At 32.7% G+C, this 25,129-nt stretch overlaps 3 protein-coding genes across 5 annotated transcripts; 2 read left to right on the top strand and 1 right to left on the bottom strand.

Annotated features, from left to right (window-relative positions):
* Positions 1-10,618: 10,618 nt before the first annotated feature.
* On the top strand, positions 10,619-16,591 carry LOC112684873 (esterase FE4-like). 3 transcript variants are annotated; one of them, XM_025556589.1, is made up of 10 exons: positions 10,619-10,725; positions 11,208-11,393; positions 11,885-12,034; positions 12,145-12,301; positions 12,386-12,571; positions 12,827-13,020; positions 13,140-13,305; positions 15,130-15,317; positions 15,396-15,655; positions 16,127-16,591. In XM_025556589.1, the coding sequence occupies exons 2-10, from the start codon at positions 11,214-11,216 to the stop codon at positions 16,320-16,322; spliced, it is 1,677 nt and encodes a 558-aa protein (XP_025412374.1). In that variant the 5' UTR covers positions 10,619-10,725; positions 11,208-11,213; the 3' UTR covers positions 16,323-16,591. The 3 variants fall into 3 exon arrangements, with proteins under 3 accessions (XP_025412374.1, XP_025412373.1, XP_025412375.1); XM_025556588.1 differs by lacking the exon at positions 10,619-10,725 and having other exon boundaries at positions 10,889-11,393; XM_025556590.1 differs by lacking the exon at positions 10,619-10,725 and having other exon boundaries at positions 10,889-11,393; positions 15,396-15,677; positions 16,127-16,203.
* A 1,988-nt stretch (positions 16,592-18,579) lies between these two features.
* LOC112684851 lies at positions 18,580-22,105 on the top strand. Its single transcript, XM_025556558.1, has 4 exons — positions 18,580-19,462; positions 19,540-19,729; positions 19,937-20,029; positions 21,020-22,105. The coding sequence occupies exons 1-4, from the start codon at positions 19,323-19,325 to the stop codon at positions 21,779-21,781; spliced, it is 1,185 nt and encodes a 394-aa protein (XP_025412343.1). The 5' UTR covers positions 18,580-19,322; the 3' UTR covers positions 21,782-22,105.
* A 1,538-nt stretch (positions 22,106-23,643) lies between these two features.
* LOC112684850 lies at positions 23,644-24,773 on the bottom strand. The gene is made up of 2 exons (XM_025556557.1): positions 24,333-24,773; positions 23,644-24,212 (listed from the first exon to the last, which is right to left on the bottom strand). Exons 1-2 carry the CDS (start codon positions 24,742-24,744, stop codon positions 23,761-23,763), a joined length of 864 nt encoding a protein of 287 aa, XP_025412342.1. The 5' UTR covers positions 24,745-24,773; the 3' UTR covers positions 23,644-23,760.
* Positions 24,774-25,129: the final 356 nt, after the last annotated feature.

The following is a 25,129-nucleotide window of genomic DNA, read 5'->3' as shown; positions in this document are numbered from 1 at the left end:
TTTAACTTTTTTATTTGGTTTTCATGGCTAACGAAATTTACATGGGTAGCCGGCGGCGACGCGGACGTGGACGTGCAGAGCCACGATTTCACGCAGCTAGTGGGCTACGGGCTGTTCGCCGCGTTCGAGGTGATGATGGTGATCGTCATGCTGAACATGCTCATCGCCAGCATGTCGGACACGTTCCAGCGGGTGGCCGACAACTCCGATTACGAGTGGCTGTTCGGCCGCACCAAGGTGTACCTGGACTACATGCTGCTGGACGATCTGCCGCCACCGTTCAATATGTTACCCACCGTAACCGGAGTAATGCACATCATACGGCGTCTACTGTCCGTCTCGGCCGGTTTCAAAAAGATTCGTGACCTGACCGATGACGCGAACGACGATGACGATGGCCACCACCAGGCAGAGTATCGCGCGCTCATGGTGGAGCTTATAAAACGTTACTTCATCCGAATCGCGCAGATAGACCGATCCGAATAGTTTTTCTTTTTTCCAGCTTTTTTGATTCTTCGGATATGTAGAATGTTATCGCACATTGCTTACATTTATGAATATATATTTTTGTTTTCGTTTATACATGGCCTTAACTTTATTTTAAAACAGTTGTTCAGACTTGTAATTTCGCGTTACCAATGTAACAACACTAATATATTTGTATCATAATATATTTATTCACATTTATTTCACATGCAAAGCAAATAGATCTTATGCTATGCATTGAATATCAAACGAATAATCTCGTGAATAAGACGTTAACATAAGTGCTCAAACGTTTAGGATAACATTTATCGTTAATTTACTCTAAGAAATTTATCAAATTAAATATTCAATTATTGAGTGTTGGATATATTCTTATCCTGAATTAGTTTTAATAGTTAAGGTACATAGGTACTGTAGTTCAGCTGTACAACTCAAATGTTTTTCCAAGAGCCAACGATGTCAATGGAAACTCTTATCCATTAAGTATTTTTCTTTTCACTCAACATAATTGGTATCCCTCTATTCCCTATTACATATTAAATACTCCTTGCGAATAGATGCGATTTCCTTTTATTATTCAATCAACATGTATATTACATAAATATGTACAATGTACACGATACACGGTGTATCGTTTGGATCAATTAATGGATCAATGTACATTGTACATGGTAATTGGGAAGTAACTCATTGACTTTAAAAACCATTTTTTTTTACTTTATTTTACATTAACAATATATGTACAGTTATCTGCACAATAAGTTTATATGATGGGAGAACAGAATGACATGAAGTTATGGAGAATCAGGAATGGTTGAATTGGTTGTATCCATCCATCTAGACTGATTATTAAATGTGTTTTTTCTAGAATAGCATTAGATATCGGTATTTAGTTATTTAACAAACCAAAATATAATTTACTTTTTAATTTGTGGATCGGATTTCTTAGGATCGTAGATGGAGAGATATTGTATAAGGTTTTAATTTGTCGAAGTGGTATAGATTGAAACGCTTGTATTCTGTAAGTGTAATGTTTTTTTGCCGGCCCCCATACATTGGCTTGAAAATACCTGAAAATATCCTATTAGTTACCTTAATTGGCCAGGTCTCAAAATTAATAATATAATCATTTTTCATAAGTAGAATTATTTTATATAGTCATAGTGTTGTAACCGTTTAATATTGTAAAATATAGTACATTAGCTTATATTAATTATTAATGTTGTTACTATTTTTACCGCTTAAATATCATTTTTTTATGGCCTTACTTTATAACTGTTGGCCATTTATTGGTTCTAACTACAAAAAAAAAAAATCCTAACGTCACCACTTTGTATATTTAAAAAAGTCCTTTAAAGAGTTTTAAAAGAACTCCATACGGGCAATTCGCAAGCATTCGTGCTGTATTTGTATTGTATACGTCAGGAACGCTGCAGGGATTATTGCTACTCTACAACAATTATAATTAATATATAAATAAGTAGTTTATAAGAACAAATAAATGAATAAATTATTGTTAGGCCTGGAGTATTATTATGTTTTTAATGTAAGACCGGTTTCGAACTAAAAATTCATCATCAGTACATACAAAGTCAATAAAATCACGTGAAAAATGTATTTTTATACATAAACTATATATTTAGAGTTGGACGAGCACTCGACTTTGCGAAAATTTTCGAATGGAGTTCGTAATAACGAGTACTTGATTTTAATCGACTTTGATCAAGTACTCAAGTTCATTTCATTTCTTTGTTGAAAAATAAATTGTACAACTATAAATAACCAGGATCCAAAATATTCCCGATAGAAAATATCAGAAAGTTTGTTGGTTCTAACGATATCAATATATTCAGTGGCGTAACTGGGAAAAAACCTAGGGGGGGGCAATATAATATATTTATTATTACCAAAACCCTGAAACCCCTCCCTCTCACTAGTTAAAATATATTTTTATTGTACCTATGTATTTTATACACTATATCTAATTGTTTGATTTTACATAAGTCTTTTAACTCATTTTATGGTTTAGATAAACATAAATTGTAGGTAGCTACATGCATAGGTATCAATATTGTTAAATAATATCCATAAGAATTCATTAACAAAAGGTGCTATTTGTACTGTTAGATTATCTGGGGGGGGGGGGGGGGTAATATTATATATTTATCTCTCAAAAAATGGTCAGAGGAGGAACTTGCCCCCCTTGCACCCACAATTACGCCACTGACAATGGAAGAATTACATGTTAAGTTGGAATATGATTTACTAACTTGTCACACTGTTGAATAATTAAAAAAACTAATAAAATATAAAAGGTTGCATTCTCTTTTGTTAATCTTATAAAAATTAATATGTTTAACAGTTTTCCCTTTTTAAAAAATACTGAAAAAAATTGTCCATGCTATTTTCTTTTTATACCATGTATAAATTATCAGAATCATGCATATAATATTCCATTATGCTTATGACTATGACTATGATCATTAATTTTATCAAGAAACATCGTTTAAAATGTATAAAATTAAATTTTTATTGGATGGTTATATTTTTTGGTAATGATTTGGTGATTACAGTAGTTATTACAACTCTAGTACTAAAGACAACAATTTAATAAAATATTTATTATGCGGACGGATTATAAAGTATGAATATCAAATTCCAAATTAACCGAGTACTTATCATTAATATTTTAAGTATCAAACAAATATTTGTTTATTTAATATCATAATATTATAATTTCATATAAATATTTCTATAAATTCAATTTAATAATATAATTGTATTCATATAATCAATCGCTAGGGGAATATTACGTGTATAATCACATAAATGAAATAATATTGAATCCGTTTCATGGACAATGTCCAAAAAGTTTGAAGTAACGCACGGTGACGAAATTAATAGTCTATAATTATACGACGGTCAGGCAAAACTATTAAAAGGAGAAAATCTCAAAGTATTGAAAATGATGATAAACATATGGACCCGATTTGCCAGCATAAAGTATGTAATTAGTGTTTTGTTAAATTATTAAAAATTATAATAATAATATTTCAATGGACTAAGAACACGTTTTGAATTTGATTTATACCATGTTCAGTTATAAAGACATACAAAAAATAAAAAAACGTCAACGATTAGAGGTCAGATATAAATGAAATGCCTTTTATACAACAAATTCCTGTAGTGTGTGAATAACCTGAAAATAAATTAATGTGATTCAGGAATGATTCCGGATAATAAATAAAAAACAAAATTTAATTACGTATAAATAAGTATTCAAAATAACAATTTGAATATTTTATGATTAAATTACAATCAACAACACAATATTTAGATTTGAACAGAATTTTATAATACTCATTTTTGTAAGTTATCTATAATGTTACATGTTAAATTTTTTTAATATAATTTATTGCAAAATTATATTATATTATATTTTAGACATTTAAATTAAAAAAAAAAGGGATAAAACTCCTGGATTGAGCAAGACTTCACTGTCAGATTTGGTACAGTGATGATTGAATGATATTACTGTATTGGTAGTTTAAACTTGAATTCAATATATTGCCTTTACTCTTGAAAAAACTATTCATAGTGAAAGAGATCAAACTGATCGTCTTATGATTAAGATCAGCGGTTCCCAAACTTTTTTTCCGCGGTGCCTTTTTTTAGACTCAATTTAACCACGGTGCCCTGCTGTGAATAACATGAAAGAACTAATTTTAAACTAATTTTATTAATATTATTAAAATTTAACTTCATTATAAATTAATGCATTTTTAAATCTAAAAATTAAATAAATAAAATTACTGTTACCATTATTATAATTATTACATAAAAATATTATAATGTTAAAATGAGAATGTCCGAATATACAATAGAAAATATTTCATTATTTGATATAAAGTTTTTACAAAAACAATAAGGAAAAATATTTTAAAATATTTGTCATGAACCGTAGACCACGGTGCCCTTAGGGCACCGCAGTGCACAGTTTGGGAACCGCTGATATAGTACAATACAGTAAGATGATTGATATAGTAGAAGTAGAACCAAATTTTTTAATAAAGTTAGTTGAGCTTTTAAATTTTAACACTTGCAAAAAAAAGTCGTCTCAATTGGTTAATGAAACTGTAATGGGGAATAATATTATATCAAACGACACATTATCATGAATAGAGATCAAGTCATTTTACAGCGTTATAATATAAGAAACAAACGAAGTAGAATTAGAAGCTTATTGCCTCTCGTTTCCTTAAAAACTCCTTTCAGGCAACCAGCAATGCACCAAACCTACCGAAAACCTACGATTTACCCTTTAAAATTCAACTCTCAATACAAACAAAAAAAATGACCTTCCACTTAAATTTTACCCTTATAACAGAGAAGCATAATGAAAACCATGACTTCCTCTTAATCACTTCTCCGAACTCACATGCCACCTGCCATTCACACGTACGCCATTCGACCTCACCCGCCTCGCCATGCGTTGCCAAAACACAGAAAAAAGTGTAATTATATATATATATATATATATGATATTATTACACTGCAGTTATGTATTTCTCTAATGTTTCGCCCACCTTTACAAAACTCCTTGTTGTAAGTGACAATTCAGTAAATATGAATGTTTACAATACAATGCCGACAAAAATTGACTCAAGGGACATAAAACATGTGAGAATAAAACTATCTTCTCTAATAATTTCATGCAGATGGTGATCAAATTCAAATATATCTCACAGTGGTTTTAAGAGATGGAAATGTTTTAATTTCGTTCAATTACTTGCAGTGAGGTATAATTCAAAAAATATAATACACCGGAATTAATATTACGGACACCGAATTTACATATTATGCATTTTTAATATACTTTAATTTAAGAACCTTTCACACATATTTACATAATATTATAGAACAATATATATTAAAATAACGAGCAGATAATTTACATACTAAGCACTTGAATTCATTGCGATTTAAGATGCTTAATTATCATTGATGTAATATCATTATATAATAATTTATGTGGACGATACGACGGCAATTTAATTGGTGTAAATGTGTTCAGCAAACGATGAAAGTTGGAAAATATAAATTAATGACGAGATAGTATAAATTTAGACAACAATACCTCGATATCCAAAACAGTTTTAACTATTTATAGATTCCAAAACGATAGTCAGAGAGCGACAGATTATGCTTAATACATAGTGGTAGCTTAGAGTAGTGGTCTTCAACCATTGGGTCGCGATAAGTTTTCTGTTTATAATTTAAAAAATTTATATTTATATAATATATGTCATATGATATTGCATAAAAATGTTTTCGAATAAACCCGAAACCGTACTATTTTATACTATTTTAAATTTGTAGAAGATTAGAATGAACACTTTTTTTCTCAAACACTTATACTTAATAAAAAAAAAAAAAAATCCTCAAACCAATATGCAACACATACCACTGATCATTAACTGTCGAACACATAGTGAAGGAGTGTACACAATTTACCTCAATACGTACCGACCTGATCATGTCATCCAACATAGTAAAAGTACTTAGCGAAAAACAAACTCTGAAAATTGTCACATTATTAAGTATCACAAATATTATATTATTAAATCTTAATTTACATTTAACTTCACCTTTATAATATTTCATATGTAATATTGTAATTTTAAATCTAACACCTAACACATCAAAATGTAACATCTATTAGCTAATAATATTTGCTGTTGAAGTATCAATTTTCAAAAAAAAAAAAAAAAAGAAAGGACAATCAAATGAAGTGATAGCCCGACTTAATTTATAAATCTCATTTACATTTCATATATCTATAAACTGCATTGTGTTAAATTGAGCTGAAGTGGAGGTATTTCGTGTGAATACAGTCCGGGACAAATATGGCACTCATTTCTTTTGTGTATCAAAACATACATTTTTCGGTATCATTACATGCATTTCTTTTTTGTATCATTACTTATACTAATAATTAAATGTTTCCTAAATACATAAAAAATATAAATTTTGATTCATTCAGTTATAAAAGCACTTCTAAAATGACATACATTAAACAATTTTAACTTTTTTATTTGGTTTTCATGGCTAACGAAATTTACATGGGTCACGAAAAATGTTTGGTAAGAAAAGTGGGTCGCAAGTCGAAAAAGGTTGAAAACCACTGGCTTAGAGGGATTATATTTAAGCATCACAAATTATTCGTCACAATTATATTAGTTTTAAAATTTTATTTTAGAATTATCAATTAAGCGCATAATTTTTAAAAACAGTTTACTCAAAAATCAGAGATTCATTTTTATTTAAAATTGAATAACAAAAAATTGTTAGGTTAGGTAGTATAAAATATTACATGTGATTCAAAGATAAATAAGCCACCACTGGATGCATTAATATTGGTGCACCGATTTACGGTTTAATTTTGATCTACGAGTGATCTTTGGAGATCTTTGTATATTTTCGTATAGATTATCAGTCCTTTGTTTTTGGGAACGAATTTTAAGAGTAGATGATAGTATTATAATTAAGGCTCGCATGTATATGTAAATACCTGTACATACTCGTATTTTTACTGTAACTAGATAATTTAATTTAGGCAAATTATAAATTTGTTTTAAATGATTTGTAATAAAAAGTGCCATACTTAATATTATTAATTATTACATATTTCGTTATATAAACATACTTTTACATATTTCTCATTCATTTATTTTTTTTTCCTAAATATTAACATCATTTTGATGAATTAAATTTAAAATTTTGTTAACTCTATAATGTTACCGTAATTTTCATTCAGCTGGTACTAATCTGTATTGAGACCAAATCGTATGGCATTTAACTTTGAAAATTTGAGTATATGTATGGTATATTATTGCAATCAAGATCCAGAATAAAGTTACATTTTAGTGAATAAGAGGTTTTTTTTAGTTTTAAATCTTTAAATTACAGTTATACTGAATATATACTGAATGGATTCAATTAAGAGGAGGATCTAATCAAAAACCTAATAAATGTATATTTATTTTGTCTATGTTAATCATGCAGTTTTTATTCGTGTTACTTGGTAAAATATTCATATAATTCATAATTGTTCTTAACAATCTTATTTTAATTTATTATATTAGACAGCCATTAAATGTACAAATATTATGTCAATAAACGAGTAATGCTTTGTCGATTTATTTATTTATTTTTATTATACAATTAGGATTTTGGACACCCCATGAAAATTGGAAAATTCAGCGCCCATTATCACATCGTTATCCCAACCGAGTACGTTAAACGTAATAATAATATTATGTTCACGTTATGGCGCTTTATCCACGCTGTGGAGTGAAAGCGAACGAACATGAATTCGGAGATACATATTTCAGGCGGGATGGCAGCAAGTTCTTGGGTCTATAGCCTTTTTCAGGTTTTCCACAGTTTTGGGGACGATATTGGTATACTAGGGTTTTCGATCTAGCCCTAGAGGCTCAAATCTGGTGAACACGGTGGCCACCAAATGTAACCATGTTAAGAGAAAATATGCCCAGGAAACTTTTCCCGCGGAATGCTAAGTGACCGGTGAGCTGTGTGTGCGGTTGCGCTATCTAGTTGAAACGACTACATTATCTTGCCCATGCTTGTTTAAATTCTTGTTTCAACAAGATGGTGCAACAGCTCATCGATCACTCGTATGAATAATGTTAATATGTATTTTAGATGAAGTAATTCTTATTGAAATTATTTTTGGGAGGTATAAAAATTAGCCTATTTCAAGTAAAATGTATTTTTTTTATCATTATGGGACAATAGTCATTGCTATTGTTATCCTTGTCTTGTATTGCTTACTTTCAGCATGTTAAAAACTGAATATTGTTTGAAATTATATACATTTTATTTAAAAAAAGTAATCGCTCATTGTATTAGGCAGTGAAACACGATTGCGCCCGTCCTACCTTTTTACCTGCAAAAAAACGCAAAAAGATTGTGCCTAGCAAATTAATTCGATAGCGCTCCGTGAAATATAAGGTCTTGTTTTTCTAACAATTTTCAAATATACTATTTAAAAATACAATCGTAATGTAAAACTCAAAGTTTAAGTCAGGTTAGATGATCATTTTAATAATTTTCTTTCCTAACAGGCTCATATCCTATAGGACTGACAACACGTATTTATTTATTTACATATTATAATACTATATGATAATCTGGTATTTTAGTAATTTTATTATTATTATTTGTTAAATTGTACGTGTACGAGTAGTAAGCACTCCATAATCGAGATAATATTTTATTATTAATTTATTTTATTCTCGTGTGAACAGTCAAATTGAACGCACGCGAAATATTATCTCTATCTCTTATGTTTAAATTAATCAACTCATTTCCATCGGATTTCTTCATGCTTTCTATTAATCAACTCAGTTTTTTATACTATACTTGGTCTCTACGTTTACCAGCAACCTACGAATTCATCTTCAAGAAAAAAAGTAATAACAAATATTTACTAATTACGTGCAGTATATCAATAAATATTCTTGGAAGCCCACCGAGAAGGCTAAAGTGGCGCTGGTGTCGTGACTTGTCTCTGTAAAAAATTAGTTAAAAAAAAAAAAAATACATGTAGATGTAAATATGTATATATAGATTTATGTATATGTAGATATATAGCTTAACAAATCCCTATTCACGTCTGAGTGTACTGCTGGGTAGTTTCTTCCTTCATACCCTCATGTTTTATAAAATATCTAACCATTCATATGTTTATTGTAAATATTATTATAGATTTATTCTAATAAATGCTAAAAAAGAAATTATTTTATCTGTAAATATCTGTGGTATGCATTATACTCAAATTTTACATTTGAACTTCAGTTGACTGTTGGTTGTTGTGACTTGAGTTGATATTTTTGTAAAGTTTTACGTAAAGTGTATCATTGTGAAATTAACAAATGTAAAAAATGGATTGAACTATTCAAAAAAAGTTTGATACTGAAAAAGGTAAGCCGTGTATTTTAATTATAGTTTTACACTCCAACTGTATTTTTAAATAGTATATTTGAAAATTGTTAGAAAGGCAAGACCTTATATTTCACGGAGCGCTATCGAGCTACTTTGCAGGGCGCAATCGTGTTGTGTTTTTTTCATGTAAAAAGGTAGGACGGGTGCAATCATGTTACAGCCTGTATTAGGTGGTACATGGAAATATTATTATAACATTTAATTACATATACATCATAGGTAATTGTTTTTATCTATTTTGACTGATAATAGTTATTAAATTATTTATAACCATATACAATTCATTAAATTTCATATAAATTGGTAGCGTTTAATGTATTAAAAAATCAAAAACTCCCGTAATAATAAACCAACTAGTGCGCCCTATTTATGGATTATAAATTAATGTAATTATGTGTAATAAATACTATTTATGTACATATTGTTTTTCTTTTATTTTAGTTATTATTACACATAATGAATTTGTACTGAAATAATTATGTTCATAATTATTGTGTTTTAGTTAAATAGTTTATCTAATGCTCATTAACTGAATAAAAAAATGATAAATTAACAAAAAAATTAAGCCTTATTTGCATGATTGTACCTACAAAACATAAATGAACATAATATACATTAAAGATATTTAGGTATTTGTACCGTCTAATCTGAATACAGATCGTGTGTTCGTATTATAATTATTTACAGTTTATAAACAAAAACCATACATTAACTATAATTATTATTAAATTTCAACTATGTTGCAAATATATGCTTGCTTTATAATCGAAGAAATAGTTATAATTCTAATATGTTCAGACTGTAATTTGTATCTTTGATGAAATTGTTTTTTTTTTATTCCATTAATTGGGTTTGAGTCAAAAATGATTTAGCTATGGTTTATCAATCAATCAATTAGTCAACACAATTTTCAACAAGGACCCTAACATTTTCATCTGTCAATAATTGTATAATTGTAACCGTGTACCTACGCATACCGTAGTAGTAGACATTATAGAATGAGAAAGTAAAGACAAAAATGACAATTGCCAACTAGACTAATTAACATGTAGATATATTAATTGTTGGCTAACTGTAAAGGTCGTGAAATCAAAGGTCTTCAAAAGACAACCGTGATTAAAGTCAAACTCGATCCGCCGAGACAGTGCCAAAGTGTCATTAAATCGAACTACATGTCTACATCGTCAGGGTGAAGAGTATGTTATTGTAGAGGTAAGTGTTAAAAACACAAAATTACATATATTCGTTGTGAAAATTGAAATCATTTGAAAAGGAACGGATTAGTAGGTAGGTAGAATGAGCTTTGCACGTTGATAAGAAACGCGCTTGCGCAACGCTGTAGGTGTATAATACAGACACGGTAGTATAACTTCCAACGGCCTATATGGTAATATTGAATTTTACGATTCGATTTTCACAATAGATATATTGAACGAAGGCTGACCGTAAGCAACGTGTAATTATCATGTTATAATGGCTAATGGTCGCAATAAAAATATGCCGTCTCGCGTCATTTGTTAAATAACAATAATTTTTTTTTTCTTTCGTAACAGTACATTGTAAAAAATTTCAACTCTAAAAGTCTATATCATTCGCGTGTTAATTTACTCACTCCGTACGTGCGCGTGTGTTACAATAATCCATCAAAGTATATATATATTTAATTATTATAATATTTTTAATAATACGTATAGTTCAACATGCGGGTCTTGATCATTTTCGCGTTGATTATTGAACACGTTTTTGGTATAAATCCGCTGATCAGTGTGCACCAGGGCCAGTTGAAAGGCAAACAATATTTGTCAAGAAGCGGACGGAATTTTTTCGCTTTCCAAGGTATACCGTACGCCAAACCACCGGTTGGAAATCTCCGGTTCGAGGTATAATAATATATAATAATATAATTAAGATATCGATGGTTCTTAATCATTTGTGGCACGTGGAAACCGTAAGAAATCATCTTTGAGTACACGGGACGCGCCGGGCTAAGAGGAAGAACTCATTATTTTAAGGACCAACGCGGTATAGTTAAGGTTATCGAGTGCAATGATTCTAATCGCCCCCTCTCGCGTGGAAATATGGTGGCATTTTACTACTGCATTCTTAATATAGTATTTGGTTTATCCAATAAATTCATAAAATATCAATTTATCCCGGTCTACCGAGTATTGCTCGATATCTCACCTGACCTATTCGGGCCCATTCAATAACTCATTTTTTCCTTATACATTTCAATAACAATCAAGTGTGGTTTTTGCGTGTTCATCATCATGGGCCGTAGACCATAGATTAATAACCATTGATATGTAATATAATAACAGTTACCTAGGTTTTAAGTAACGGTTTTTGTTTCATTCGCTCATGAAATCAGGCTCCTGAACCGGCCGGTCCCTGGAAAGGGACGCTGAACGCCACGTCCGAACCGTCCATGTGCATCCAAAAGAATCTGTTCATGTACCAGACATCCGACGTGCTACTCGGCAGCGAGGATTGTCTGTATTTGAACGTTTACACGCCCACGGTATGATTAATATTCGCATTATTATTTTAACTGCACTCGATGTTTGACACAGCTCACGAAAAATATCATAAATATTATACCTAACGTATACGCATCCCGAATACGTATAGCTGCCTAAAATAGGTGTAAAAAATTTACCCGTCATGGTGTGGATTCCCGGAGGAGGTTTCAGCTCGGGTCACGGTGGTATGCGGCTTTACGGTCCTAAGTACCTGATGGACAAGGACGTTGTTTTGGTCACAATTAATTACAGGATCGGCATTTTGGGTGAGAAAACGATATAGCTATATAATATTGTTACGAGTCGCCGGCAATAGAAATATTTTATCCCGTAATGTAATCTGGATTTAGGATTTTTGAGTGTTGAAGATGACGTCTTGCCGGGAAATTATGGTTTGAAAGACCAAGTCCTGGCATTGCGTTGGGTCCAAGAAAATATCGCCAATTTCGGGGGCGATAACAAACAGGTCACGTTGTTCGGAGAAAGTGCAGGTGGCGTGAGTGTAGGACTTCATTTATTATCGCCATTGAGTAAAGGTATTTATTTATTATTTATTTTATCAGTCTTCATTAATGAAATTACTATGACCGATGAATTGAAATATTTACATAAAATTGATAAACACTAGTAATAATACATTCGAGTATAAAGTATCTACATGGTATTTATTTTTTTATTATTACTCTATATCATGACTAAAGCAGGGATTCAAATGAAAACAAAGTGTTGTCGTCGTCAAATAAAATAAAACCATTGACATATTAATAAACTTTGCGTGTCTACGTTTTTAGGATTATTTCATAAAGCGATTTTACAAAGTGGTAGTCCTTTATGTTTGTGGGCTGTATTGTCACCGGGCTTAGCTAAACGACGGGCCCAAGCTGTCGCCACAATTTCAGGCTGTCCTTCCGAGTCAAAAGAAATGATTGATTGTTTAAGACGTTTACCAGCAGAAATATTTGTTCAGTTACAGAGGAATTTTTTCGTAAGTCATATATTATGTTTACTTCTGTTTTTCTGATTAAGTTATGTATATTTACTCACATAATCGTAGCTATAATTATTATACATAATCAGTGTTGTTTTTTTTTTGTGTTCTTTTAGGAATGGCAAATGCATCCGTCAGTCACTTTTGCGGCAGTCGTCGAAAAGTGTCGCAAAAATAAAAATTCATTTTTGTGCGATTATCCTATGAAATATTATAAGCAAGAATCACTCGTACCTACTATAATCGGACTGAATTCAGGGGAAGGTGGATTTTTCGTATCTCGTAAGTGAAATCGATTGTGGTATTTTTGTGGACGACTTTAACGTTGATATAAATCAGAATCGTATTTGGAATATGTTTGAAATGAGAATAATGCTATAAGGGTTAAATATTACATATATATCTTTTATATAAAATTCTCCCGTCACAGAGTTTGTTATTGAACTCCTCCGAAACGACTTGACCGATTATCATGACATTTTTTGGATAAATTTGGTAGGCCTGAGAATAGCTTTTAAACTCTTTTTTAAACCTCTAAGTGTTAAAGGTGGCCCACCCCAAATGTATAAATTATGTATCAATAAAAATATAGAAAAATATATGAAAAAAATAAATATATGGCAAAATAACGTTTGCTGGGTCAGTTAGTATACGGTGTGTCTCATCTTAAATGTGCGTATTATTTGTCTTCAAATTCATGCACGTATTACGTACATTGGCATTTTGATAATATTGATCAACAAATATAGTATTCATTATGTGAGTTGTTTTTATATCCTATAAAAATGTTACAAATATGAATCACTAGATATTAGGAGTAATTCACGTACGGTTAAAATTGGCATTAAAAACAATATTTTTTTTCGAAATTGTTTTTGTAAATCAAATAAATATTAACATTTAATAAATTTAAATCTAGTAATTAAAATATTTTTTTTTTTTACAGAATATTGAAAAAATATTTGTATTTTTGAGAAAATAAAAAATAATATATTTGGCATTTTTAAAGAATATTTAGAGAGTATATTACCTTTTTTAAACGACATAAAAACATCATATTTTTAGGATTTTAAGAGAATATAAATCCGACCTCTAGTTATGGACTACTTTTACAGAAAATAATTTTCAATAATTTTTCCATTTTAATAAACAATGTGCGTGGTGGTTGGTACAGACCTGGGTATTGTTCAGCATACATTTTTGTTGACTGACGATAATTTCTATTGTATCTACCATAAATTAAAAGAATTTGCAATTTTTTTTGGTTGTTCATTTTAACCTAATTACTCACACCATAACAGCCAAAACAAAAATGATTCATTTTAAATTTTAAAGTAAAAATTAATAATAAATTGTTTATCTACCTATAAACAATTAGAAATTAATAGGTAGGTATAATTTATCACTTATCGGAATTATACATCTAATAATAGAGAATATTCACGGGCAATCAATTTCTATTATTATTATTGTTACAACTTATGATTATCTAGTATTAAATTATCTGAATAACTATGCTAGTTAATATTATCTTATTCTTTTAAACCTCGATAACTTTATATTTTGTAAAATAACTGTTGTACCTAATTAATTTTTAGTAAATAATTTTATATCCATATTATGTTAGTTTTGTTTATAACACTTATAAAAAAATAAAAAGTAACCGGTGATAAATAATTATAAATAGTTTTATGCATTTTTAAGTATATATATATATATTTAAGTATTATTTATTAAAATTGAAATGGCTCTTATTCAGTCAATTTCGAATTTAGAACCATAATTGATCATCAAAATTACTCAAAAAAAATAGGCCTATCCAAATATAATGTTCGAAATTGGTGTTGCAATAAAAAAAAAAAACATTTTTACTTCGTATGCGTTGACCGAAATGTTAAAATTTTTTAAATATATCTATAAGTGTGTATTTATATACCACCAGATAGTAAAAAAAAAATCAATTTATTCCAATATAATCCGGCCGGAAAATTCAGTATTCTTTAAATTGATGATTGTCACTCCCCGAGAACACGATATATTGGCTTAAAAAGATAGTATTAACACATTAATGTTAACACGCATCTTTCGGGGGATCTGTATTTTCAGGTTTGTACAACGAAAGCGGTCTGATCTATCCAGATGTGAAAGACAACTTCAAAAGAGTGATGCCTGTAATGCTGCAATATCACTTTACGGCTTCGTACAAGGACGTCGACATTATCAGCGACAGTCTGAAAGAGCATTACTTCCCGGAGGGCACGTCGATAGAAGAAAATCCGATGAAAATGGTCGATGTAAGTACGGACTTGTGGACAATTTTGCGACACCGACACTCGTTGTGGATCAATGGTTTGTTGTTTTTCGTTTTTCAGATGGTCACTGGTGGTATATTTATGAAAGGAGTCATCGACATGGCTCGAAACATAATGTCACCCGTGTACTTCTACGTGTACGATTATGTGAACAAGAACTCGCTGAACTCGTTCTTCGGACCGTGTACAAAACATTTAGGCGTTACACACGGCGATGAAATGACCAACCTATTTGATTTCGTAGGAATGCGGTTAAACGAACACGACAGAAATGTTTCCAGGCTTATGGTGGATATATGGACGAATTTCGCTAGCTCCGTGTACGGTTGACTTTGGTGTTAGGTTATTGATGATTTTCTGTGCATGCATAATTTTATCTTTATTTTATATATACGATTTGAGATTTTCATAACTGACCGAGTGTACATTTTGGATGAGAGTTAAAAATAATTTAAGTTAAACGAAAATATTAAAAATATGACAATTCGTTGTTTTTAGTTTTTACTAATCTGCAACCATTTAAATTTCATTAATTTGAATTAAATAACTATCAAATAAATAATAGCAAATTCAATTTTTTATTGAACCATTATATTATTACAAATTGTAATTAACAATTTTAAACTTTGATCTTCTTACGCTATAAGAACTTATACTATTTTACTGGTAACCGCTTCACTTTAATGATTAATACAAATCATCTTTTTATTTTATTTATTTTAAATCATAACATAACGACTCTTTGAATTAAACGTAAGATTACTTATTGTTTTTTTCTTTATTGTTTTTAGGAAGGTGACTATAGACGGAACAAGTACGGGAGTTCTGTGGCCAAGATATAACAAAGACGAAATGGAATATTTATTGATTAAATCAGCTACACCAATACTATCCAAGAAACCGTTCCTGGATGAGTATAAATTTTGGAGTGAACTGCCGCTGATGTCTAACGTCAATATTCGGAAACTTTCCAAAACAGAACTATGATTGAGCAAACGTTGACATTTTAAAGTACATTTTACTATAATCATCGAATCGCGTTTGTGTTTATAAATCGGTTAAGTTTTTAAAAGTGTTTTAAGTTTAAATTATTTTTAACAATAATAAATACAATAAACCTATGTTAACGAATAGTAATAGCAATAGCATGGACTTCGGAAGTACAATTGTTAAAAACCGATTCTCTCTTTTCGTCTAAAAATATAAAATGAAGTCAATATAATTGATCTTATAAAACTATTTTCAGGTATACTAATTATTACAATATCAAATTTTTTTTTTTTTATATTTTCGAAATAAAACGAATATTTTTATAATAAAATAAATTATTATATTAATAATAATAATTATTTTTTTATTTATAATAATTATACTCTGGAAAAGCAGCGGCTTAGCACATTATTTGATAAAATAAAATGTAGATGATCAACGGAATTAAAAATAATTACGATTGGGGTTTTTTTTTTTAATTTAATAACCACGACGAGTTTTTTAGTATGTACAATAAATTTGTATCTGACTCCATAACACTTCGGAACACTTTGAACGTATACAAAAATTTAGTGGCGTTCAACACATTGTTAAAGAAGGGTGTTTATACTTTAAAATTTTGATCGGAGGGAGATGTAAGATTTCCATCTGTTAGATAATGCATAGATCCCATCCGCTTTAAAAGTGTGTTTGAAATTAAACATTGTAAGCTGGGGTTAGTTGTCACAGCGACAGTGCAAGTATATAGGTTTCTCATTCGTAACTGATAAAACCCGATTGAAACTGTAAAACTGCGATTGCGTTATTACACGTTTTATTCAAAATTATACTTCACCATTAATTTAATACATAGTTTATAGTATATTTATCAATGATTATACTTATAAGTTGTGCATTATGGGCAGAATATCAATCAAATAATGATAGTACTTATAATATTAGCAATCACTGTGATTTTTTGTTGTTTATTTATTTATTTCACGCACATTTATTGCGTAACCGGAATAGTCAAGAGGGAAATATTTTCTAAAAATAATACGCGTAAGAAAATAACAATTTTACTTCACGAGTGATTTATGTTTTTGCTAAAAAAAAAAAAAAAAATTAATAAAAGGTAGGCACTCTGTTCAGTTGTGAAATTTTATTCGAATGTAAATATTGTGGAGCGTATACTATTATTTAATTTAATTTAAAAGTTTATAAATAATATACACTTGTATATTTAGAATTTTGTTTATTGAATAATGTGTTAGTATTTCATTTTTATTTTTCGCCGAGAATCGTAATTTATAACGACAAATTATTAATGAATTTAAATAAATATTACAGGTATATAAACCGTTTACGTTAATAAAGATTAATCAAATAATAATAAACAATGTATTGTGTATACGATATATTGTATTTATGGAATTTGTGCTGATGTAATAAATACAATTATGATAGTTAATGGTAACGAGTGTAAAATAATTGTAGAGCTAAGGAGTAAACGATAAGTTAATATTTCTAAGCTGTTTAGTATTGCAGTTTTAAAGTTTCAGAACTCAAAAAACTAAATAATAGTATATAAATAAAGTACGAAATAATTTAAAAAAATGTTTTATGATAATACAACTAATATTTTATGAAATTAATAAAAAAAATTACATTTATTTTTTAAAACAAATTACATGATAGAATTACCAGATTTTTTTTGACTGTTATCGTTTTTCGCCGTAGCTCTTTATTTATTAATCATGACACAATGCAATAAATATCGATTAGAAAATAATCATTTGAGTATTGTTCGTTAGAAATGAAATATGGATAAATAAGATTGGTAGTATATTCTTAGATATATTTTGATTTTTATATTTGGCTGCTATAATAGCGAAGAAGGTGAAAATGTTAATGGAATTTAATACGAGTACTATAAATAAAGTAAATTTATTATTTTCTACGGTATTTTTTTCTAGCAATTTTTTTTTTTTTTTTTAATTGTTTACTCTATAAATTTTAAATGTTCAAAAGCGTTTTGTATTTTTTCAAAAGACGTTTAAAGTCTTATGACATAATATATTTTTTAAACGTACTCCACAATAGCACTTTTATTCACAGTAAACCGGATCTACGTGAAAATCAAAATTAAACGTGTTTGTGCCAAAATGTTCAATTACCCGATGAGCTAAAATGCAGTGTGTCTCCTATGTTTTTGCCAAAAATCCTATCATTTAGCTACAAATAACTGAAGAATGCGCGTTTAAATATCCGAGCGTTCGCAGTCGCAGACAAATTAGACTTTTGGATTAAACCTTCTACGATACGAACTCCTCGTCGTCGTAGAAAAAAAAAACGTGCATCAACAACAGCAGTACGAATCGCCGATACCACATTGTCGTTGAAATGTCGCATGTAACCAAAACCACGTGCAACTTACGATCACTTGTAAGTATGTAACACTATTATAGACCATACATCGCGTACAGGTTTTCATAACTCAAAACGGTTCCGGACGAGTCCTTGAAGTACGAAATAATTTTTTTCCCCTTTCTCTCCACTCCCGGTACCACGTGTGTCCGGACGTGTACACTCGTGTGCACGTGCGTATAAATAAATATACGTTTTCGCTACTGTCCCGTGCGGACCGCGGTGGCAGGGTCGGCCTGGAACGGGGGTACACGCGGTCGCGCGGTTCGAGTCGGAGCACTAGGCGCGCGCAACGCGGACCGGCTGCACCGCGGTCAAGAGGATCCGTCGCGCGCGTGTGGGTCGTGCCGGCGCGAGTCGGGTTTCGTCAGGTTTCGTGACGTTCGCGAAAAAAAAAAAAAAAAAAGAAACATCACAAACCACGTGGGTTCTCTCGGCTCGCCGGTGACGATTTTGCGCGGAATTTCTTGGCAGCCCGTTTCTGTTTAAATACGTCAATTCCGTCAGTCGAACGTTCACACAGCGCCGGTGCACCGGCACGCTATAGGTGTACGCGCGTGCACGGGAAGTTCGCGTTTTCCGCGGCACACCATGTCTTTCCTCGACATCGTTTCCAAGTTCAACCAGCAGGCCACCAGCCATTCGCAGTCGCAGTCGCTGAACCCGTTTTCCGAACGGTTCGAACAGTCGCGGTCGCCGTCGCCTAGGTTTTCCCGCGAGGAGTACGGAAAGTGAGTAGTCAATTAGAGCCCGTTCGCGACGGCCGTATTGTTGTACCGAGTGATTTTTTTTTTTTTTATCCCCGTAGGCCTATCGCGGGTTCTAAAACCGATCTGAGAGGACGGAAAGCAAAAACGCACATCTGCCGGGAGATCCTGGAACTGTGCACGGTCATACACGACGTCGGCACGTATAAAGCGAAAAAGAGAGACCCCGACGATTCCGACGACGAGCAGGACGACGGCACGATCATCGTCAGTTTCGGCGAGCTTTTCCAAGTGAGTGGAGGGGTGTTTTTTTTTGTTCGAAATATTTCGACATACCGACTCGATTCGTTCGACGCTTAGATCAATAACGGGCTGCTGGTACTGGTTTTACAACACGAAACACGCGGAGCCTGCCCACGACCGATTTAACAATACAGGGTTAATGAGAACGATAAATTCCGTTTGGTTTTGATATTAGTCTTTTGTTTTCCGTTTCAGATTTACACGAAAATATCGGACAAAGTGGTGGGTTTGTTGATAGCTGCTAAACGACGTGGTTTTGTGTACTTTGATCGGGAAATACTTTTTCAGGTAAGATCTTTATATACGGTGAAACGACGGCGCGCGAATAAATTTAATTTGCGTGATCATTTTTGTGAATGAAATTCGAAAAAAATAAATATAAAACAAAAAAATAAAGTAAATGGGATTCGATCGTAAATTCTTTCAAACGGCCGTGTCCACCTTGAATACAGAAATAGATCGATGGCCGGTGATGATTAAGCCGGAGTGTCCCCTGGCACATGGCCACCGGCATTCCTCGACAAAACAAAATAAATGCGGATTCCGCTGTATAGTACCAATGTCAGTAATCGTTTACAAATTATAATACAAGTGCAATAAATCTCCACGCGATTCCGACCTACATAAGTCCATGTGGTCATACACTTGAATTTTGCAATCCGTCTTGGGCAGGAATATATTATTATAATGCATGTTGTTTTTAATTTTTTTTTTTTTTGACATTTTATTGTCGTTCAGCAATATGAAAACCGGGACATGTTTTGGCAACGTTTAGTGAAATTAAGGTTCCGAATCTACGCATATGCTATTTTATTTTTTCATTCGTCCCTTCCTGTTGTTCACGACGTAGGTGAAAAACCCTTTTTTGACAAAGTTCATCTATCGCGTGCGTGCCAGGAATTTCATTTGGCTTTCGGCCCAAATTAAATTTTATAACCGACGATATTGTGATACGTTTTATTTCCGCTAAACGAAAAATTGCTAAACAAATGATTCGTGAAAATGCCAATTCCATTTGCGCTGACTCATATTGTTTTTCAAACCACGCACTCAGTGTTTCGTAATCGCTCGAATATGCGATTCGTGTCGATTGTATACTTAACGCAACGTAAATTGTTCTTTTATTTTTTTTTCTATTATTTGATCATATTGAAAATCCGTTGATACAATGCTAACACAGTTATATTGATTAAAATATCAGTTACAATACATTTTTGTTTTACCGTGAATTAACGAGTGGCTAATTTTTTCTTGTAAATGATTTTTTTCAATTTACAGAGAAGAGATGACGACGTACTGATCGCTCTGATGAAACCCATTGAAGAAATCAGTAAAATATTAAAAGATGATATAAACCAAACTAATCAGACAACTGCAAAAGTCGAACCAAAACCAGTGATTGGAAAGACTAAATCCAATAAAACGAAATGCACTAAATCCGCAAACAGTATAAATCCAAATGATACCATGACCGATTGTACAGTGCCCATTGACCAAGCAGATGTAGTTTTGCCGACGACATTGGACGTAAACGACGAAGAAGTGGTGGAGAAAACCGGAAACGAAGGACTGGACGACAGTGATCAGAGTACGAGTTGTTGTAACGCAGAAGTCAATGGATTGCCGGAAGATAACGAACAGAGCTGCACGAGTCCATTTGTTGAGGAAGTAAACGGCGATGAACTGTTAGTGACAGATAAAGAATTAAATGTCGACGTCGACGCAGAAGTGTCTAAAGACGAAATCGTTGAAGTGTCCAAGAGTATAAAGGACAAAACCGAAACGAAAGTATTGAACGAGTCAAACGGTAACATTACGGAGAGCGAAAGTGGAATCAATGAATCGATTGAAGTGGACGACGTAATCGTTCGAGAGGAAATCGAAAACAAAAAACGAACCGAAGTAGACGTAAGCCCTTCGATAAGCGATAGAATAGAGATACCGGAAGAAAGCGAAGAAATGAGGAATAATAGTGATGGTGAAAATATCGGCGAGGTAACGGAACACGATGTTGCACTATTACCTCTGAACGAAAACTAATGGTATTCATTCGGGAATTGACAATTTTCTCAACAAACTATTCCATAAATAAGTTAGAGTTAAAATAAAATAAAACAAATTCAATATACTAGAAACGTGAAAACTGTGGCCACTGGAACAGCGATTAGATCATACGATAAGATAATTTCATTTTATTTTATTTTTTTAAAACGTGTTTGAATTTAAATTTCAATCAAATCGGGTAACTGTTAACATACTAGAGACATTGACCTATATTTTGGAGAGTTGTACAACCGGGATTAGTATAAAATAATTTATTGATTCTAATTTAATAATTATTTTTAAATTATATGTTTGACATATTGTTTTATAATATATATTGAAAAAAAATATTTAATGAATTTTCAAGGATAATACCATTTTAATATTATTCATTTAATTTGCATGCAAATAAATTAAGTTAATGTTATATTTGGTTGTGATAAATTATACACTCAAGTTGTATTATTATATATTTTTTTTTTTTTTTTATAAAGGGAAATGTTATTGTTTTTATTATAGTCGTTAAATTATTAGTTCAAGATTAATATTATATAATAGATATTTACATTATTTGTCATTTGTTGATACTGTATTTTTATAATAGTAACAAACGGGTAATATAATATAACAAATACATGTGGAGCGAATATTAGGATAATGATTATATAGTGCTTCCAAATGAGTTACCTATAATGTTAATTTTTTAATATTTTTAAAGTTAAAAATTCTTTTAATATTTATGTATAACTAGGAAACGTATTTGGGAAATAATTAATTTTTAATATTATTTTAATTTAATATTATTTATCAATTTTTTTTTTTAATTTTGAAAAATATTTCAAATGTGTTCAACAGATATATAGCATGGTGTTCCTTTAATATGTCATTATACAGTTGAATTCGTTTAAAACGAGAAAAATTAAAAATACTATAATAATTAAGTGTAATTTATGTGATTAGAAAAAACAGTTTTTATTTCTTTATTTATTATCTGACCGATATAATATATTCAAGGAATTAAAATATATAAATAACCCCAGTGGAAGACGTGGTAATGGTATTGCAACATGAGTATTACATTTTTATTTATAGTACTTTAATTAAATGTGTTCATTTATATTAATAAACGATTTTTAATATTAATTAATTTTAAAAATAATATAGATAAACGTAAAAACAATATATTTATTGTACGGAAAGAAATTGTGCTTGGCGAGTATAATAAATTATTAATGAATATTTAAAATGTGTGCACGCCATTGTCTTATTTATTTTTTCATCACCACACCGTTATCTATTCTATGCTAATGGTCATCTAAGGTACATATGGTCACACGATGCGTTTGTTAATACGTTACGTGTTTACGATCGTTTTTTTGTGTCCACATGTTCCCGAAACGGTATTCGTCGGCGTCGACGACGATTCAACAACGTTCCGCTAACGTGTAGGCATTTCAGTCGAGCGCTAATATAATTTTTTATTGACTTCGACCGTACGGGTGCATGCGCCCAATCTTATTGTTACATATTATTTTCCGTATACAAACCGTCCGATATTTTTTCAACGAAAACGCCACTGAAAACCAACAAATACTTCAACATCTCGTGTGCACCGGTTTTCTTGTTTTTCCTATCGACAAAACGACGTTAAAAACAAAGCCGAATTCGAACACATTTGCAAATCAATTCGCGGTACACCAAGTCCATCGCGACTGAGTACTGTTCGGACAACAATTATAATAATACTAATAATAAATATACACGCACGGACGAACAGAAACGATTCCAAAGACGAGAATAAACTTTATAGGTGTATAAATATATTTGTAGTTTTTATTTTTATTTCATTCAACAATTAAGTCGAAACGAGACAAATAAATAATTTTTATATAATCGGCTATGACCGAGAGATAATAAATAATAATGTATAATCAATAATTTATGCGAGCGCCGATGCCGCGCGTTCGGTGCGGTCGTTAGTACTTGGTGGCGGACAAGCTGGACGACGTACCGGACGAGGAGGACGGCAGGTAACTGTTGTAGGCCATGGAGTGTGCGGCGTCGGACGAGTGGCCGGAAGATGACGAGTAGGACGTGGCGGGCTCCCAGGAGGACTCGCCGCCGTAGCCGCCAGACGACTGCGGTGGCCCGTACATGTGCGGCGGACTAGCCGTGGTCGAGGGATCGGGGCCCGGCATGCCGGGCAGGTGGATGGGCAGCAAACTCGGGAGGCCGGACTTCTTCATGAATTCCTTGAGGAGGAAGCCGAGCACCAGCATGATGGCCACCTTGCTGAGAATCAGCGCCTTGGTAGCCTTCATGCTGACCAGCGCCATCATGATGGGCGTAAGCATCTTGAGCTTCAACTTCATCATCATCATGAGCGGCATAAGCATCTTGTCCTGCATCATGCCCATCTCCATGTCCGCTACAAACGGTATAAACGCAAGTTTCAGTTGGGACTGTTTGAGCTTGGCTATCGACTGGCCGAATTTAATTACAGATCCGATGACCTGCAGAAACGAGATGATATGTAAAATGTTCAAACCTCTAGCCGTGGTCGTGGTGGTCGGCTGCTGCATCTGCATTTGCTGCATCTGCTGCATCTGCTGCTGCTGCTGCGATTGTCCGCTCATCATCGCGCCGTCGTCCATCGCTCGGCCGGTGTCCAACACCTGATGTTCCACGTACGCACCGGTCGCCTTCACCAGCTCCGTGTCCAGCTCCGAATCCGGTACGCTTTTGGCCGCGCGGCCACCGCCGCCAGCTCCCAGGAACTCAAGCACGGTGCTCTTCAGGCAGTTGACCGCGCCGGGTCCGTACGAACACCGGTCCAGCACCCGGTCCAGCAGTTGTCCGCCGTCGGCGTCGGCACCACCACCGGCAGCGGCGACGGCCGCCACCGACGCTACGGCCACTGCGGCGCACAATAGAGACACGGACACTGTTCTGCGGTACATCGTAAACGACTGTGCGGCCACGCCTCCCCGTCCCGGTGTTATATACCCACGGCAATGGCCCACTGCCCAACATCGGCCGCGGTCACGTGACGTCGTCCCGGTGCGGGTGGCGCGTGACACCACGCTAATTTCTCCATTACGGGCCGTCCGCGGAATACTAATGCGCACTCGGACCGGCGGCGGCGCGCGTACCTACGGATGTCGCGTATGCGGTACGCGCGCGAGCACACGTTTTCGGCAGCGTCCACCGGGTACGTGTCCGCCGGCTCCGTAGGATGTTCGAAGTGAAAACGCGCGCGCCCATCGGACTACTAATGCCCGTCGGGGCGAAAACGGCAGGCGGTCGACAATAGGAACGGATAGTTTTTCCCCGTTCACCCGGGTC

Source organism: Sipha flava, unplaced genomic scaffold (genome assembly GCF_003268045.1).
Source record: "Sipha flava isolate LNK unplaced genomic scaffold, YSA_version1 258_pilon_pilon, whole genome shotgun sequence".
NCBI lineage: Eukaryota > Metazoa > Arthropoda > Insecta > Hemiptera > Aphididae > Sipha > Sipha flava.
Note: the sequence above shows the minus strand (reverse complement) of the source record. Positions and strands in the feature narration are given on the sequence as shown.

Bases quoted from the DNA above. Each gene is read 5' to 3' on its own strand.
- LOC112684873 (XM_025556589.1), top strand. From the start codon at position 11,214: ATGCGGGTCTTGATCATTTTCGCGTTGATTATTGAACACGTTTTTGGT. The intron at 11,394-11,884 runs GTATAATAATAT...TCATGAAATCAG, and splicing joins TTGGAAATCTCCGGTTCGAG to GCTCCTGAACCGGCCGGTCC. The intron at 15,318-15,395 runs GTAAGTACGGAC...TTCGTTTTTCAG, and splicing joins ATCCGATGAAAATGGTCGAT to ATGGTCACTGGTGGTATATT.
- LOC112684851 (XM_025556558.1), top strand. From the start codon at position 19,323: ATGTCTTTCCTCGACATCGTTTCCAAGTTCAACCAGCAGGCCACCAGC. The intron at 19,463-19,539 runs GTGAGTAGTCAA...TTATCCCCGTAG, and splicing joins TCCCGCGAGGAGTACGGAAA to GCCTATCGCGGGTTCTAAAA. The intron at 19,730-19,936 runs GTGAGTGGAGGG...TTTCCGTTTCAG, and splicing joins GTTTCGGCGAGCTTTTCCAA to ATTTACACGAAAATATCGGA.
- LOC112684850 (XM_025556557.1), bottom strand. From the start codon at position 24,744: ATGTACCGCAGAACAGTGTCCGTGTCTCTATTGTGCGCCGCAGTGGCC. The intron at 24,213-24,332 runs GTTTGAACATTT...TACCGTTTGTAG, and splicing joins CACCACGACCACGGCTAGAG to CGGACATGGAGATGGGCATG.